This window comes from Pseudophryne corroboree, chromosome 9 (assembly GCF_028390025.1).
Source record: "Pseudophryne corroboree isolate aPseCor3 chromosome 9, aPseCor3.hap2, whole genome shotgun sequence".
NCBI lineage: Eukaryota > Metazoa > Chordata > Amphibia > Anura > Myobatrachidae > Pseudophryne > Pseudophryne corroboree.
This window is the reverse complement of record NC_086452.1, coordinates 182,322,508-182,340,543: the sequence shown is the minus strand read 5'-3', so window position 1 is coordinate 182,340,543 and position 18,036 is coordinate 182,322,508. Positions and strand designations below refer to the sequence as shown.

General features: G+C 47.3%; 1 protein-coding gene across 5 annotated transcripts in view; it reads left to right on the top strand.

Annotated features, from left to right (window-relative positions):
- Positions 1 to 10,033: 10,033 nt before the first annotated feature.
- The window catches only part of DNM3 (dynamin 3), a 952,228-nt gene continuing 944,225 nt past the window's right edge, over positions 10,034 to 18,036 (top strand). The window contains exon 1 of one of the 5 annotated variants that reach the window (XM_063939983.1): positions 10,034 to 10,467. In XM_063939983.1, the coding sequence (XP_063796053.1) occupies positions 10,304 to 10,467 (164 nt within the window). In that variant the 5' untranslated portion in view covers positions 10,034 to 10,303. The remainder of the gene's footprint in view (positions 10,468 to 18,036) is intronic. The other 4 variants (XM_063939984.1, XM_063939985.1, XM_063939987.1 and 1 more) reach the window with 4 other exon arrangements.

Here is an 18,036-nt window from a genome sequence, read left to right as displayed (position 1 = left end):
GTCCTCACAACATCAATAAATAAATAAATGATGGGGGTTTAGTTGGTGGATTGGCCAATGCACGGAAGCCTGCATACCGATTTTCAAGGTACCCCACCTTCATGCAGGTCCTACACTATCACAAAGCCTAAAGAATTAAAACCTGGCAACTGTATCACATATAATATAACTGCAAATATGCCCACTAGGTTTAATGTATGCCTGCCACATAGCTAGTGGCTTTTAAAGGCATACTAGTCACCTGACACCGTCGATAAATCACTAAGGAGCAGCTGACACAGGTTTGGAACAATTAAGATTACACAGGGGTGCATGAAAAGGCCTGTGACCATGGTTAATAAGAGTTAACCAAAGATTAACCCCAAAATATACAAACAAATATAGAAAACCACAGCACTCGCCACCCCAGAAGCGGGGTGCAGTGTCTGCACTCACCACTCATAGGGTGGGGTGCATGCAGCTCATGGCCACCTACCCAAATACATACAAAATAGAGAATTCAGCACTCACCATAGCAAGCTCACTTGTCCTCACAACATCAATAAATAAATAAATGATGGGGGTTTAGTTGGTGGATTGGCCAATGCTATGAGGGTCATAGTGGGAGGAGCCAGTGCACACCAGGTAGTCCTAAAGCTTTCTTTGGTTGTGCCCAGTCTCCTGCGGAGCCGCTGTTCCCCATGGTCCTTACGGAGTCCCCAGCATCCACTTAGGACGTTAGAGAAATATATATATATATATATATATTTCTCTAACGTCCTAGAGGATGCTGGGGACTCCGTAAGGACCATGGGGATAGACGGGCTCCGCAGGAGACATGGGCACTATAAGAAAGACTTTGAATCTGGGTGTGCACTGGCTCCTCCCTCTATGCCCCTCCTCCAGACCTCAGTTTGATACTGTGCCCAGTGGAGACTGGGTGCTTTCAGGGAGCTCTCCTGAGTTTCCTGTCAAGAAAGTATTTTAGTTAGGTTTTTTATTTTCAGGGAGCCTGCTGGCAACAGACTCCCTGCATTGAGGGACTGAGGAGAGAGAAACAGACCTACTTCTCCGAGTTTCAAGGCTCTGTTTCTTAGGCTATTGGACACCATTAGCTCCAGAGGGATTGGTACGCAGGTCTCACCCTCGCCGTCCGTCCCAGAGCCGCGCCGCCGTCCTCCTCGCAGAGCCAGAAGATCGAAGCCGGGTGAGTATGAGAAGATAAGAAGACTTCAGAGGCGGCAGAAGACATCTTGATTTTCATAGAGGTAACGCACAGCGGTGAAGCTGTGCGCCATTGCTCCCATTCACCTCACACACATCGGTCACTGTAAGGGTGCAGGGCGCAGGGGGGGCGCCCTGGGCAGCAATATAAACCTCTCTAATGGCAAAAGTACATATATACATGTTTTTAAGAATTTTGAGCGGGACAGAAGCCCCCCGCCGAGGGGGCGGGGCTTCTCCATCAGCACTCACCAGCGCCATTTTCTCCGCAGCACAGCGCTGAGAGGAAGCTCCCCGGACTCTCCCCTGCTTACTGACGGTGACAGTGGGTTTTTCAAGAGGGGGGGGGGGGGCACATAATTGGCGCATATACATTCAGAACAGCGCTACTGGGTAAACATGCTGTGTTTTTTCCTGGGTCATATAGCGCTGAGGTGTGTGCTGGCATACTCTCTCTCTGTCTCTCCAAAGGGCCTGGTGGGGAACCTGTCTTCAGAAAAGAGCTTCCCTGTGTGTGTGGGGTGTGTCGGTACGCGTGTGTCGACATGTATGAGGTTGAAGGCTCACCTAAGGAGGAGGGGGAGTGTATGAATGTTAGGTCTCCGTCGGCAGCGCTGACACCTGACTGGATGGATATGTGGAATGTCTTAAGTGCTAATGTAAATTTATTGCACAAAAGATTAGACAAAGCTGAGGCTAGGGAACAGTCAGGAAGTCAAACCATGTCTGTCCCAATGTCGCCGGGACCTTCGGGGTATCAGAAGCGCACACTATCCCAAATAGTTGACATAGATACCGACACGGATTCAGACTCCAGTGTCGACTACGATGATGCAAAATTACAGCCAAGAGTGGCTAAATGTATTCGATATATGATTATTGCAATAAAAGAGGTTTTGCATATCACAGAGGAACCCCCTGTCCCTGACACGAGGGTACACATGTATAAAGGGAAAAAGCCTGAGGTCACCTTTCCATCCTCACATGAGCTGAACGAATTATGCGAAAAAGCTTGGGAAACCCCAGACAAAAGACTGCAGGTGCCCAAAAGGATTCTTATGGCATATCCTTTCCCGCAAAAGGACAGAATACGGTGGGAATCCTCTCCTAGGGTAGACAAAGCATTGACACGCTTATCAAAAAAGATAGCGCTGCCATCCCAAGATACGGCTACCCTCAAGGATCCTGGATCCTGCTGATCCTGCTGACCATGAAGTCCATTTACACACATTCTGGTACAATACTCAGACCGGCAATTGCCTCGGCCTGGGTTTGTAGTGCTGTAGCAGCATGGACAGATTCCTTATCAGCGGAAATTGAGACCCTAGATAAGGATACCATTTTAATGACCCTAGGCCATATAAAAGATGCTGTGTTATATATGAGGGATGCTCAAAGAGAAATTTGTTTACTGAGTTCCAGAATAAACGCTATGTCTGTTTCTGCTAGGCGAGTCTTATGGACCCGACAGTGGACGGGCGATGCCGACTCGAAGAAGCATATGGAGTTTTTACCTTACAAAGGTGAGGAATTATTTGGAGAAGGCCTCTCGGACCTCGTCTCCACAGCTACGGCAGGTAAATCGAATTTTTTGCCTTATGTTCCCTCACAGCCTAAGAAAGCGCCTCATTATCAAATGCAGTCCTTTCGTTCAAATAAAAGCAAAAGAGTACGTGGATCGTCATTTCTTGCCAGAGGTAAAAGCAGAGGAAAAAAGCTGCACAACACAGCTAGTTCCCAGGAACAGAAGTCCTCCCCGGCCTCTGCAAAATCAACCGCATGACGCTGGGGCTCCCCTGAGGGAGTCCGCTCCAGTGCTCTTCGACTTTTCAGCCACATCTGGGTTCACTCACAGGTGGATCCCTGGGCAATAGAAATTGTTTCTCAGGGATACAAGCTGGAATTCGAGGAGGTGCCCCCTCGCCGGTTTTTCAAATCGGCCCTGCCAGCTTCTCCTTCAGAGAGGGAGTTAGTGTTAAATGCGATTCAAAAATTGTATCTTCAACAGGTGGTGGTCAAGGTTCCCCTACTACAACAAGGGAGGGGATATTACTCAACCCTGTTTGTAGTCCCGAAACCGGACGGTTCGGTCAGACCCATTTTAAATTTAAAATCCCTGAACCTATACTTGAAAAGGCTCAAGTTCCAGATGGAATCACTCAGAGCGGTCATCGCCAGCCTGGAAGGGGGGGATTTATGGTATCCCTAGACATAAAGGATGCGTACCTTCATGTTCCAATATATCCACCTCATCAGGCGTACCTGAGATTTGCGGTACAGGATTGTCATTACCAATTTCAGACGTTGCCGTTTGGGCTTCCCACGGCCCCGATGATTTTCACCAAGGTAATGGCGGAAATGATGGTGCTCCTGCGGAAGCAAGGTGTCACAATTATCCCATACTTGGACGATCTCCTCATAAAAGCGAGATCTCGAGAGACATTACTGAACAGCGTGTCACTTTCACTGAAGGTGTTACAGCAACACGGCTGGATTCTCAATATCCCGAAGTCGCAGCTGGTTCCTACGACTCGTTTGACCTTCTTGGGCATGATTCTGGACACAGACCAGAAAAGGGTTTTTCTTCCGACGGAAAAAGCTCAGGAACTCATGACTCTGGTCAGGAACCTGTTGAAGCCAAAACAGGTGTCAGTGCATCACTGCACTCGAGTCCTGGGGAAGATGGTGGCATCATACGAAGCCATTCCCTTCGGCAGGTTCCATGCAAGGACCTTCCAATGGGACCTACTGGACAAGTGATCCGGGTCACATCTACAAATTCATCGTCGGATCACCCTGTCCCCCAGAGCCAGGGTATCTCTCCTGTGGTGGCTGCAGAGTGCTCACCTCCTAGAGGGACGCAGGTTCGGCATTCAGGACTGGATTCTGGTGATCACGGACGCAAGCCTCCGAGGTTGGGGTGCAGTCACACAGGGAAGAAATTTCCAAGGTCTTTGGTCAAGTCTAGAGACTTATCTACACATCAACGTCCTGGAGTTGAGGGCCATATACAACGGCCTACATCAAGTGGAGGCATTACTTCGCGACAAACCAGTTCTGATCCAGTCAGACAATGTCACCGCAGTAGCTCATGTCAACCGCCAAGGTGGCACAAGGAGCAGAATGGCAATGGCGGAAGCCACCAGGATTCTTTGCTGGGCGGAAAATCATGTAAGCACACTGTCAGCAGTGTTCATTCCGGGAGTGGACAACTGGGAAGCAGACTTCCTCAGCAGACACGATCTGCATCCGGGAGAGTGGGGACTTCATCAGGAAGTCTTCGCGCAGATTGCAAGTCGGTGGGGACTGCCCCAAATAGACATGATGGCGTCCCGTCTCAACAAAAAGCTAAAAAGGTATTGCGCCAGGTCAAGAGATCCTCAGGCGGTAGCTGTGGACACCCTGGTGACACCGTGGATGTTCCGGTCGATCTATGTGTTTCCTCCTCTTCCTCTCATACCCAAGGTGTTGAGAATAATAAGAAAAAGAGGAGTGCGAACCATCCTCATTGCTCCAGATTGGCCACAAAGGACCTGGTATCCGGATCTGCAGGAGATGCTCACAGAAGATCCGTAGCCTCTTCCTCTAAGACAGGACCTACTGCAGCAGGGGCCCTGTCTGTTTCAAGACTTACCGCGGCTGCGTTTGACGGCATGGCGGTTGAACGCCGGATCCTAGCAGAAAAAGGTATTCCGGATGAGGTCATTCCTACGCTAATAAAGGCTAGGAAGGACGTGACATCGAAACATTAACACAGAATATGGCGAAAATATCTTTCTTGGTGTGAGGCCAGGAATGCTCCTACGGAGGAATTCCATCTGGGCCGCTTCCTTCACTTTATACAAACTGGAGTGAATTTGTGCCTTAAATTAGGATCTATTAAGGTTCAGATCTCGGCCTTATCCATTTTCTTTCAAAAGGCATTGGCCTCTCTTCCCGAAGTACAGACGTTTGTGAAGGGAGTACTGCATATTCAGCCTCCTTTTGTACCTCCGGTGGCGCCTTGGGACCTTAACGTGGTGTTAAGTTTCCTTAAGTCACATTGGTTTGAACCACTCAAAACGGTGGAGTTAAAATATCTCACTTGGAAGGTGGTCATGTTGTTAGCCTTAGCCTCGGCTAGGCGAGTTTCGGAATTAGCGGCTTTATCACATAAAAGCCCCTATCTGGTTTTCCATATGGATAGGGCGGAATTGCGGACTCGTCCTCGATTCCTACCTAAAGTGGTCTCATCCTTTCATATGAACCAACCTATTGTCGTGCCTGTGGCTACGCGTGACTTGGAGGATTCCGAGTCTCTTGATGTGGTCAGGGCTTTGAAAATTTACGTGGCCAGAACGGCTAGAGTCAGGAAGACAGAAGCACTGTTTGTCCTGTATGCAGCCAACAAGGTTGGCGCTCCCGCTTCAAAGCAGACTATTGCTCGCTGGATCTGTAACACGATTCAGCAGGCGCATTCTACGGCAGGATTACCGTTACCAAAATCGGTTAAGGCCCATTCCACTAGGAAGGTGGGCTCTTCTTGGGCGGCTGCCCGAGGGGTCTCGGCATTACAGCTGTGCCGAGCTGCTACTTGGTCGGGGTCAAACATTTTTGCAAAGTTCTATAAGTTTGATACCCTGGCTGAGGAGGACCTCCTGTTTGCTCAATCGGTGCTGCAGAGTCATCCGCACTCTCCCGCCCGTTTGGGAGCTTTGGTATAATCCCCATGGTCCTTACGGAGTCCCCAGCATCCTCTAGGACGATTTTAAACCTACCGGTAAATCTTTTTTTCGTAGTCCGTAGAGGATGCTGGGCACCCGTACCAAGTGCGGACTACTTCTGCAAGACTTGTATATAGTTTTTTGCTTACATAAGGGTTATGGTTATAGTTTCATCGGGTTTGGACCGATGCTATGTTGTTTTTTCATATTGTTAACTAGATAGTGTATCACAAGTTATACGGTGTGATTGGTGTGGCTGGTATGAATCTTGCCCTTGGATTAACTAAAATCCTTTCCTCGTACTGTCCGTCTCCTCTTGGCACAGTTTCTCTAACTGAGGTCTGGAGGAGGGGCATAGAGGGAGGAGCCAGTGCACACCCAGATCCAAAGTCTTTCTTAAAGTGCCCATGTCCCCTGCGGAGCCCGTCTATCCCCATGGTCCTTACGGAGTCCCCAGCATCCTCTACGGACTACGAGAAAAAGATTTACCGGTAGGTTTAAAATCTTATTTTTTATATATATATATATATATATATATATATATATGTATACTGGTGGTCAGAAAATTCTGCACTGTCCTCCTACTATATACTGCGCACAACTACAATGCGGCACAGATATGGATAGTATACTTGACGACACAGATGTAGAGCAATGGACTACTGTACCGTACTGCTATATATATATATACTGGTGGTCAGCAAAATTCTGCACTGTCCTCCTACTATATACTGCGCACAACTACAATGCAGCACAGATATGGATAGTATACTTGACGACACAGAGGTAGAGCAATGGACTACTGTACAGTACTGCTATATATATACTGGTGGTCAGCAAAATTCTGCACTGTCCTCCTACTATATACTGCGCACAACTACAATGCAGCACAGATATGGATAGTATACTTGATGACACAGAGGTAGAGCAATGGACTACTGTACCGTACTGCTATATATATACTGGTGGTCAGCAAAATTCTGCACTGTCCTCCTACTATATACTGCGCACAACTACAAGGCAGCAGAGATATGGATAGTATACTTGACGACACAGAGGTAGAGCAATGGACTACTGTACTGTACTGCTATATATATACTGGTGGTCAGCAAAATTCTGCACTGTCCTCCTACTATATACTGTGCACAATTACAATGCAGCACAGATATGGAGCATTTTCAGGCAGAGAACGTAGATATTTGCAGCACACTGAACACAGAAACTGAGTGAACGCAGCCACGTCCTCTCGCTATCATCTCCAATGCACGAGTGAAAATGGCGGCGACAGGCGGCTCTTTATATGCAATACGAATCTCGCGAGAATACGACAGCGGGATGATGACGTTCGGGCGCGTTCATGTTAACCGAGCAAGGCGGGAAGATCAGAGGCTGCCTCGGAACCGTGTAAAATAGGTGAAGTTCGGGGGGGGGGTTCGGATCTCGAGGAACCGAACCCGCTCATCTCTAATGGTTATAAATAGTTACACTTAATTTTTAATAAAGCAATTATGAATTATTAACTGTTGAACTCCTTTGGTTGATATTTCTCTTGGGAGGTGCAATACATATGGTTCTATGAGCGCTTCTATTTATTCTTTTTTTGTTTAATCAACATAGGAGTATTACACAACTCCTTTATAGAGGCCAACGTGCACCTAGTACTGCTCCCCCCCCCCTTTTTTTTTTCTGGACATCACAGCTTGGGTTCAAATTTCCTGCTGTGTGTTGGCTAATTCATAGACACAGGCGCTGCAATGATTAGTGTGTTTATTCATATCTAAGTAAACACACTATCAAATTAGGGTTGTCCCTCTGGAGAATCGGCGGAGAGAGACATAAAAATCATAATTAGGCACAAAAAAATATTAAGTAAAGTGTTCACCAATAATTAGTATATCAAGTAATAGAAAACAGCCCCCAGGGTCCAAATGAACCTGCAATACAGTATACTGTAAAATCATATGGAACAGGATGCTCCCTACCCCCATTGATACATTAAAACACACTTTTTAAGGCAATATGAAGTATCATTTTGTTTTAGAAAATCTTTAGTTTTGCATGAGTTATGCAGTCCATACATTAATGAGGGAATCCATGATTCTCTGATGCTGATCTGCTCTGGCGTTCCAATTCGATGATTGTCAGATTTTGATGATCTGTGGCAAAATACTACATGTAAAAAATCCCAGACTCACCGATTTTTATCATTTTTGGGTCAGAATTGTTGAATAGTGATTGACCACTAACCGTGTGAGTGGGTTTTACAGTGACATGTATTGAATTACACAGTAACCCCCACCAAAGGTAACATATGGATAAGACTGCTCTTTTTGGGATTATTCGTGTGCTTTAGTGTGCCATGATACAGGACGCTTGTACAAGCCTAAGAAACCGCGACAGTGTAATTGATTCCAATGAGAAACTGACGTTTGATGGTAAAGCATTTTCCACAAGTTTGGTATAGTATGTTGACATTAATAATGTCGATATTGTGAGATTGTCAACAGTAAACATTTCAACATTTACCATGTCGATATTCATGGAATGTCGACATAGAATGTTTAACACTGCCTTTTTGGTATCCGGACTATGGATAGATACTGTCTTGATATTCAGTAGGTCTACACCATATGGCTGACAAGACATTTAATTGACAGGGTCAAAATGTAAACAGGTAAAAGGTCGACGGGTACAAAACATCAACAGGTTCAAAAGGTGGACATGCTAATGGTCAACACACATATGGTCGACACAAGTTTTGTTTTTAGGGTTTTCACGTTATTTTCATCTTTTGCTTGGTTTCCCGTTCATGTGGACTACGATTAGGAATAGTAACCTGTTCCAAGCGCAGTGGTAGCGGAGTGAGGCACCTTGTCCAAAGCATGGTGAGCATAGCGAGCCCGCAAGAGTCTACGTTAACACTAATTGGGGTCACAGGTGATGAAACATACAGAACTACACCAAAAAACATAAAAACTTGTTTTGTCTTTACGTCGTCCTTTTTTGTGCTTGCCTGCCTTTTACCTGTCGACCTTTTGACCCCGTAGACCTAATGCCTGTTGACCATATGATGTTGACCTATTGACTGTCTATCTAATAACGGTAGATCTTCTATACCACGCCCATCTGTTTAAGGTAAGCCTAACCCTACCACTAACCCTAATTCTAATGTTGACATTTTCCAGGCACTGTATCGACATTTATGGCGTCGACATTGTAACTATGTAGACCTAATAACTGTAAAAATTCTGGTGTGGACAGTATGAATGATGGATAACTGACCGCATACCGTTTACCCCTGGAGAGAGTCACAGTCTTATCATCATTATACTGTATGTACAACCACTTACAAATTTCCCTGGTTTCAGAGGTCCCCAATGGAACTAAATGATACCTGTTACTCTTTAATATGGGTTTACATATATATTAGATTATCTTCATCACCAACATATTGGGGGTCATTCAGATGTGGTTGGAGTTGGTATCACTGCTGCTTACTTGGAAACAGCAGTGATAGCGCTGTATAGTAATGCAGCAGTATGGTAATGCATGCAAGCAGATGCTTCCCGCTGCACTAGTGATCCAGCCTGCGTATTAGGACGCAGCATCAGATCAGTCATTCACTATCGGGCATTGCGGCACCCATAGTGACACGTAAACTGCCTGTCACAGAGGCTAGGAAATCTCTGTGCAACCAAGGAGATCCCCAGTCTCTTCTTCCCAATAAACGGCGGCGACACACACGCCTCCGTTGGAGAACCGGAGGTCATCGGCACCCCAAACGGTATTAGGCAGTCAATCACTGACAGTCTGATGCCGGGCTGCGTGCTGCGTCGCAGGACCTGTTTGCACACGCGCAGAACTGGCCACCAGCATGTACAAACGGCAAAGTGATAATAATACATACAGTACATAGCAGATACAACGAAACCTGAATGAGGGCCATTGTAAATCACTAATAATAGGCCATTAGTATCCTAAATAAAACTACTTGGTGGAACCAAACAAGATAGTTAGCAGCAATCAAAAGTCAGACGGAGTAATACACTGACCTCAGCTACCTGCTATAAGGCACCTCCACAACCTGCAGAAATATAAGTTATATCACACAATATGGAACTGAGGGCTCAGGCAGGGCATGTTCCTTATAGATTGCTTTGCTGTCTAAAAAGTAGCCAGTGAGTGTAGCGCCGGAGGGTGTGGGGTGCCGGCTGGGCATGCGCTGCCCTGACGGGTCAGCAGCCTGGCACAGCGCCCATTCCCCGGCACACATTACGCTGCGCTTCCCTCAGCAGCACCGGCAGGAGACACACAGTAGCAGCGGGCGCATCTCCTGCCACCCAGCCCCATCACTGCCACTAGCGCCGGCCTGGTGACCTCACGCAGCCGCACCTCTAATGACGGGGAATCGGGATATGGAGAACCTCATCCCGCTGGTGAACCGGCTGCAGGACGCATTCAGCGCCATTGGGCAGAGCTGCCACCTGGAGCTGCCGCAGATCGCCGTGGTGGGCGGGCAGAGTGCGGGGAAGAGCTCGGTGCTGGAGAACTTCGTGGGCAGGTAACGGGCGGGGGCTATAAGTTATACTATGCAGCATTAATGATCAGAGGTGGCACTGGCAGCCTGGGCATGGTCTCATAGTAGCTGGGAATTGCATTTCATTGTTGTACTTGTTTGATATTAGATCATGTCAGACACCAAGATCACATGACTGTTAATGTGGTGTTGTTATTATTATTATTATTATTTTATTTTATCTGTGGTTTGTATACTGCATGTCAAAGCTAAAAGAGGTTCTGCAGTAGTCAGTGCCCCTTCCTGGAATGGGCAGCCATTCCTATTGTGGCACATTCTATTGTCACCTTTGAATTTTTGGTTTATTGCATGTTAGCCTGTATAGCAGGCATTCCCAACCGCGGTCCTCAAGGCACACCACCAGTGCAGGTTTTACTGATATCCAGGCTTCAGCACAGATGGTTAAATCAAAATAACTGAGCTACTAATTAAGTCACCTGTGTTCAAGCCTGGATATCACTAAAACCAGGACTGTTAGTGTGCATTGAGGACCGCAGTTGGGAAACACTGCTGTATAGGAATGTGTTAGCTCTCTATATTTAATGCAGGCAGTGCAAGAGTTAAAGCGTTCATCTGTAATGGCTTGAGTGTCTGTCTTTGAATCAATAGAAGCATTCATTAGCTGGTGTTCTCCTTGGTTATCAGAAACTTGCAATGCGCAGCAGATGAGTCTTCCTCTTCATGGCGGCTAGATTCCTAGAACAGCAAATTTTCGTAATTTTTACAGTAATATGATATATTTGAAAGTCTGTTATTAAGCAATTTATAAATTATTAAAAGGAATTAATTGTTGCAACTTGATGCCGATTTCATAAACACGGAGACAATCACCAAGTAATTGCAGAGTACTGCTAATTTATTCTGAATTAATTTATTTTATAAACTTTAGGTATAGTGCTTTGAGTTAGAAAACAAGACTGAGCAAAATCTCTAAAAATCAATGATTTACAAACCCAGGAGCTATTACTTTTCGCACAGAAGATTTTATTATTACTTTCCTTGCCATATTTTCTTTCTCTGGAAGATGACATCTGCGGCCCCGATTCCCCGTTCCACCGACAAGATCTGCTGATCAGTGGCCAGCGATGATTGGTGGCTCGTCTGGGAATCGGGGAAATTAAACATGTTAAAAATGTCTAATTTGCAGATACCGACCGTTTCCTGTAAGGATCGGGGAATCGGGTTTTGTAAACATGTTTAATATTCCGATTCCCTGACCTGGCTGTTCAGGGATTGGGACATTGCCCTAAAGGTGGGTACACACTAGTAGATATATCTGCAGATCAATTGATCTGCAGATATATCTATGTACGGATCGGGCAGTGTGCTGTGCATACACACAGCCCGATCCGTCGGGGGACTGACGTCATGAACTGGGCGGGCGGGCGGGCGCTCGCGCCCGCCCAGTTCAGCTGTCAATCACCGCCGGCCGCCGCAGCATGTGTACGGGCGGTCGGACGACCGCCCCGTACACACACAGCGACGGGCCAATATATCGTTAGATATATTGGCTGTCGGCTGTGCTGCGCGGCCGACACGATACGTCTGTGAACGACGGAGTTCACAGACGTATCGCCCGTACACACTGGCCGACGGTCCCGCGATGTATCGGCCGTTCAAGAGAACGGCCGATACATCGACCAGTGTGTACGGGCCTTAATACATCCGTGATGTACAGTATAGGAGCTATTAGTCCAGGGGTTCTAAAACTGTGCTGTGGCACCCTGGGGTGCATTGGGACACTTGCAGGGGTGCCTTGAATTGGTGGTCCATGAGCAATTCACATTATTTATGGTCAATGTAATACGCAAAACCAGTGCTGGTGGCTTCCAATCATAAAACATGTGGATAAACAAAAGTGAATCCTGTCCCTCACCACATAACATAAGGAGGACATATGAACACAAACTTAATTACGTTTTTTTTTTTTTTTTCTAAATCTCTAAAATATGAAACTTTTGGCTGAGGAGTGCAGTGAAAAAGATTCTGATTCTCTAGGGCACCGTTATTCAAAAAAGTTTGAGAACCACCGCATTAGTCTCTGGGGGTCATTCTGACCCGTTCGCACGCTGCAGTTTTTCGCAGCCGTGCGAACGGGTCACAACTGCGCATGCGCGGGAGGCAATACGCAGGCGCGTCGTTGCCCGGCGACGGCCGTCGCCAGGCAGCAACAAGAACTGCGAAGGAAGCAATAGCAGCGGCAAGCGCAAGAAGATTGAAAGCAGGGAGGCGTATCTGGTTGGCAAATTACCGTTTTCTGGGAGTGGTGAGGAAAAATCAGGCGTGTCGAGGCGTTTGCAGGCCGGGTGTCTGACGTCAATTCCGGGACCTGACAGGCTGATGTGATCGCAGTGGCTGAGTAAGTACAGAGCTACTGAGAAACTACACACAACTTTTTTGCCCCGCTCCCCTGCACCGCACACTTGCTTAGCTAAAATACACTCCCCCATAGGCGGCGTCTATCTTATCGCACGGGCTGCAAAAGGTTGCACGGTGCGATCAACTCGAAATGACCCCCTCTGTCTCAAACAATGTAGTGCTTTAGCAGGGTCTCTGATTTATAAAAACATAATTCAATATAAAGTATTATAGTATCATAATAATAAGTTGCCTCAAAGAAGAAAAAGGTCTAAGAGGCACTTATCAATTATTTGTTTTTACTAAAGTAAAATGAAAATGGGTGTTTTCACCACCGTTTCACATTATTTTGGTATAACCGGGTCTCAGAATGAGCACCCGATCACCGGTCCCTGAGTGCAGTTAAGCTTATTTTTTATTTTTCTCTCACATCGTAGAGGATACTGGTGATCCATTTAGTACCATGGGGTATAGACGGGTCCACTAGGAGCCTTGGGCACTTTAAGAATTTGATAGTGTGCGCTGGCTCATCCCTCTGTGCCCCTCCTACCAGACCCGGTTAAGAAAATGTGCCCGGAGGAGCCGGACACGTCGCATGAAAGCTCATGAAGAGTTTTCTGCATTTATTTTTTCTGTTTGTTATTTTCAGGCAGGACTGGATGGCACCAGCCTGCCTGCTTCGTAGGACTTAGTAGGGGAACAGCCCAACCTCTTGAAGGGTTAATGGTCCCGTTCCCCGCTGACAGGATACTAGCTCCTGAGGGATCTATTCGCACGCCCCACCACGGCAAGCGTACATTCCCGCAACATGCCGCCACCCCTAACAGCCAGAAGATAGCGTGGTGAGTACTAAGCTGGCGTCCCGGTTAGCGGGTCGCCGGCCATTATGGCGGCATGAGGGTACAGAGACGCACTGCTTCTACGGGGGTGGCGGAGTCTCCAGACTTAGTACACAGTGTGAACGCACCGCTTCTGAGGGAGCGAACTGAGTCTCAGTACACTACGGGTGTACACAGTACCCAGACTGCCATTACAGACTTAAAAGGCGAATGACTCAATTTTAAGCACTAAAAATTTCCTCAGCCAGTATAAAAAAGCGGGAAGACTGCACACCATTGACGAGGTGGGGCTTCACTATGAGCGGATCCAGCAACTCACCAGCGCCATTTTACCTCTGCAGTGGATACAGATGCTGACTGACAGGGATGCGCAGCTCCTTCGGAGAGACTCCAGGTTACCTCAGCGGCAGTGGCGGTTCTTGCCACGGGCAAGCGGTACTTTTGCCCGGGGCGCCGCCTTCCGGAGGGCGCCGCACCAGGGCAAGATCCGCCACTGTGCCCCCCGCAGTGCCCTGCTGTGCCCCCCCCGCTTTGAAGGGAACCAGACGCGTAGTTGTGCGGTGCGCGATGACGTCATCGCGCACCGCACAGCAAAGGTCCTCTCCATGAAGGGAAACTAGACGCTACGGTCTAGTTTCCCTTCGTGTAGAGGACCTTTGCTGTGCGATGCGCGATGACGTCATCGCGCACCGCACAGCATAGTGGCACAGACACTAGGGGTCACAATTGACCTCTAGTGTCTATGCTGTTCTATGGGAGAGACGTAATAAAGTCTCTCCCATAGATCGAAGAGAAGAGAGGAGAGGAGGAGAGCGGCGCCGCCAGCGGAGGGGGTCTGCAGCTGTCTGGATCAGGAACGGGGATGGTAAGTATACTTTTTATTTATTTATTTATTTTCATTCAGCGTCGTGACCACGCCCCCAATTGAAGCCACGCCCCCATATTTTTCCCGGGGCGCCACAAGTCTTGGAACCGGCCCTGCTCAGCGGTACCAGGGGATCATAGCAGTGGGGGAGCAATTATTAGTGTACTAAACTCCCAATCTGCGACCCAGCTAAGCTTGGCATTAGCAGTAAGGGCGCTGTGTGCTGGCTCCATACTATCTCTGTGTCTCTCTTGAAGGGCTCTTTGTGGGTTAATTGTGCATTTAACCTTTTCCTGTGTGTGTGTGTTATGTCAATGTCACAGTATGTCAGACAAAGAGTGTGTTTCATGTAAGGCACAGTGGGGCAGATGTATTAACCTGGAGAAGGCATAAGGAAGTGATAAACCAGTGATGAGTGCAAGGTGATAAAGGCACCAGCCAATCAGCTCCTAACTGTTAATTTACATATTGAAGCTGATTGGCTGGTGTGTGTATCACCTTGCATATATCACTGGTTTATCACTTCCTTATGCCTTCTCCAGGTTAATACATCTGCCCCAGTGTTCCTCTTCTCCAGGGGGTTCACTGCAGTGTACTTAGTGCAGTGTACCCTCCCAGGCTAGTGGGGAAGAGCCAGCTTGGCTGGATAACATTAGGGGAATGATTTCCAATATCTCTTCTCAATTGTCCCGCAATGAGAAAGAAACGCAATACTTAAGACAATCGATGTCTGAGTTTATGAACAGAGACTCAGTCCCCAAACCAGCGTCTCAGTCCCCTGCCATTTGTCCGCAAAAATGTCCTTTGGCCCATATCCTGCAGTCTGACTCTGATGATGACAGATCAGACATGAAGGAGGGAGAGGTGGACTCCGAGCTGGGGGAGGCTACTCTGTCACAGGGAATAATAGAGGCTCTCATAGAGGCTATCAGAGACGTTCTGCATATCCCTGATAAGGTAACAGAGGAAACTGAGGAGTCTTATTTTAATATAAAAAAGGAATCCTCAGACACTTTTCCTGTGTCAAAGAAACTAAATACCCTATTTGAAGAACCGTGGGTTAATCCTGATAGGAAATTTCAGATCCCTAAAAGGTTGATATAATCTTTTCCCTTTCCTCCTGTTGATATAAAAAAATGGATGCATCAGAATCCAGGCTGTCACGGAAAATTGCATTGCCTCTCCCTGGTGCAGCCTCTTTAAAAGACACGGCTGATCGTAGAATTGAGAATATACTCAAATCTTTGTATACAGCTGCTGGGGTGGCACAGAGACCCACTATAGCATGTGGGTGGATGTCAGGAATCAGCATTCAGTGGTGTCTCACTTACCAGCGAGCTGGTGTGCAGGCCTCCGGAGGTCACGGCCCCAGTTTGCGGCTGTATGAACATCCTGTCTGCAGAGCGCAGTATCCACTTTCGTGCTAAACCCCTGTCGTCCATCATGCATATACCAGCCATCTGTACAGCATGGGCACCGCCATGACACTTGTTGTCAGCTGACCTGAGAGCACCCAATCCTGCGCTGTGTTTGCTCACATGATCCAAGTATCCAATGACTGCCGACCAGGGGGTATAAGTCCAGAGCATCGGCTCAGTCTCACCACCTTAGACAACGCGTTGCATTGCTGCATAGCGTCTCCTGGTCCCAGCTTCCAAGCTCCAGTTTCCAATCTCAAGTTTCCAGTCTCCAGTTTTCAATCACCAGTTTCCAGTCTTCAAGTCTCCTGTCTCCAGCGATCTCCTATTTCTGGCATCTTCAGTGAGCTCCTGGTTCCAGTGTTCTCTTCAACCTCAACTCCTGCTACAGTCAGCTTCTACCTTTTGCAGTAAGAGACTTTCTTCAGGTGCTATTCATCACGTTCACCTGTGTATGATTAACTTGTATTCTGCATTGTGCTATGGCATCTGGCACTTAATACAACCACTCTGAATGTGTTTCAGTTTGTCTCCTGCTTAACCTTGCTTGGTTGTGGACTTTGCATAACAAACTGACTGTGTGAACCAACTGTGGGAGTTATCACTGTTTGATTTCTATACTGGTTTCCAAACTAGTTAATTGCCTGTATTTCATTGCCTAATTACTGCACTGGTTTCCAGACCAGCTAAATACCTGTGACTGTTTATTCATCGTTGTCAGCATTTCTTGTACCATCCATCTCAAGTTACCATCTGCTTCAGTTACTGTACGTACTTGTGAGCATTTAATAAACATCATTGCGCAGGAATCCCTTACAGCCTCCTCGGTTTCTCCATTGCACCACCACTGACCCACTAGTGCCCCTTCGGGGACTGACATAACTACAGATCTGACAGTGGATTACTAAGGCCATCGCCAAATGGTCTGGTAACCTAATTGAGGGGTTCGGTACCTTGCCTAAGGGGGAGATTATTTTACTCCTGCATCATATACATGACTCTGCAAATTTTATGGTGGAAGCCATAAAATAAATAGGCTTACTTAATGCACGCACCAACTGCTATGGCAGTGTCAGCACGCAGAGGCCTATGGCTACGCCAGTGGACTGCCGACGCGGATTCCAGGAAAGGTGTGGAAGGCCTACCCTTCACAGGAGAGGCCTTATTTGGAGATGAACTAGACAAATGGATCTCCAAAGCTACTGCGGGTAAGTCCACATATCTTCCTTCTGCAGCTCCCCCAGCCAGGAAGGCATACTCAGGACCTAATCTACAGTCCTTTCGGACTGCCAAGTTTAAGGGCAAAGCCAGAGGTTCTTCTACAGCCACCAGAGGCGCTAGAGGTAAACACCGAAAACCAGCAACTGCAAGTTCACAGGAACAGAGCTCAAGTTCTGCTTCCTCAAAGCCTTCAGCATGATGGTGGACCGCGATGCCTGGAAGACCGGCATGTGGGAGCCCGACTAAAATTTTTCAGTCACATCTGGACAACATCATGCCAGGATCCCTGGGTCATAGATCTTATTTCCCAGGGCTACAGACTGGAGTTTCAGGAGCTCCCACCTCACATATTCTTCAAATCAGGCTTATCAGTTTCACAGGAAGCAAGTATAACCTTACAGGACGCCATTAAAAAACTGGTACAGACTCCGGTCATTGTTCCAGTTCCACCTCATCTGCAAAACAAGGGATAATATTCCAACCTGATTGTAGTACCGAAACTGGACGGTTCGGTAAGGCCCATTTTGAATCTCAAGTCATTGAACCCGTACTTACGAGTGTTCAAATTTAAAATGGAGTCTCTGAGAGCGGTGATCTCAGGTCTTGAGGAAGGGTAATTCCTAGTGTCTCTGGATATCAAGGATGCATACTTTCACATTCCGATCTGGCCGCCTCATCAGGCTTATCTACGGTTCACCAAGGTGATTGCAGAGATGAGTGTTCACCAAGGTGATGGCAGAGATGATGTTTCTACTCCGCAAACAGGGAGTGAACATAATTCCATACCTGGATGATCTTCTGATAAAGGCACCGTCCAGGGAGCGGTTGATGGCTAGTATTCGCCTCTGAACCA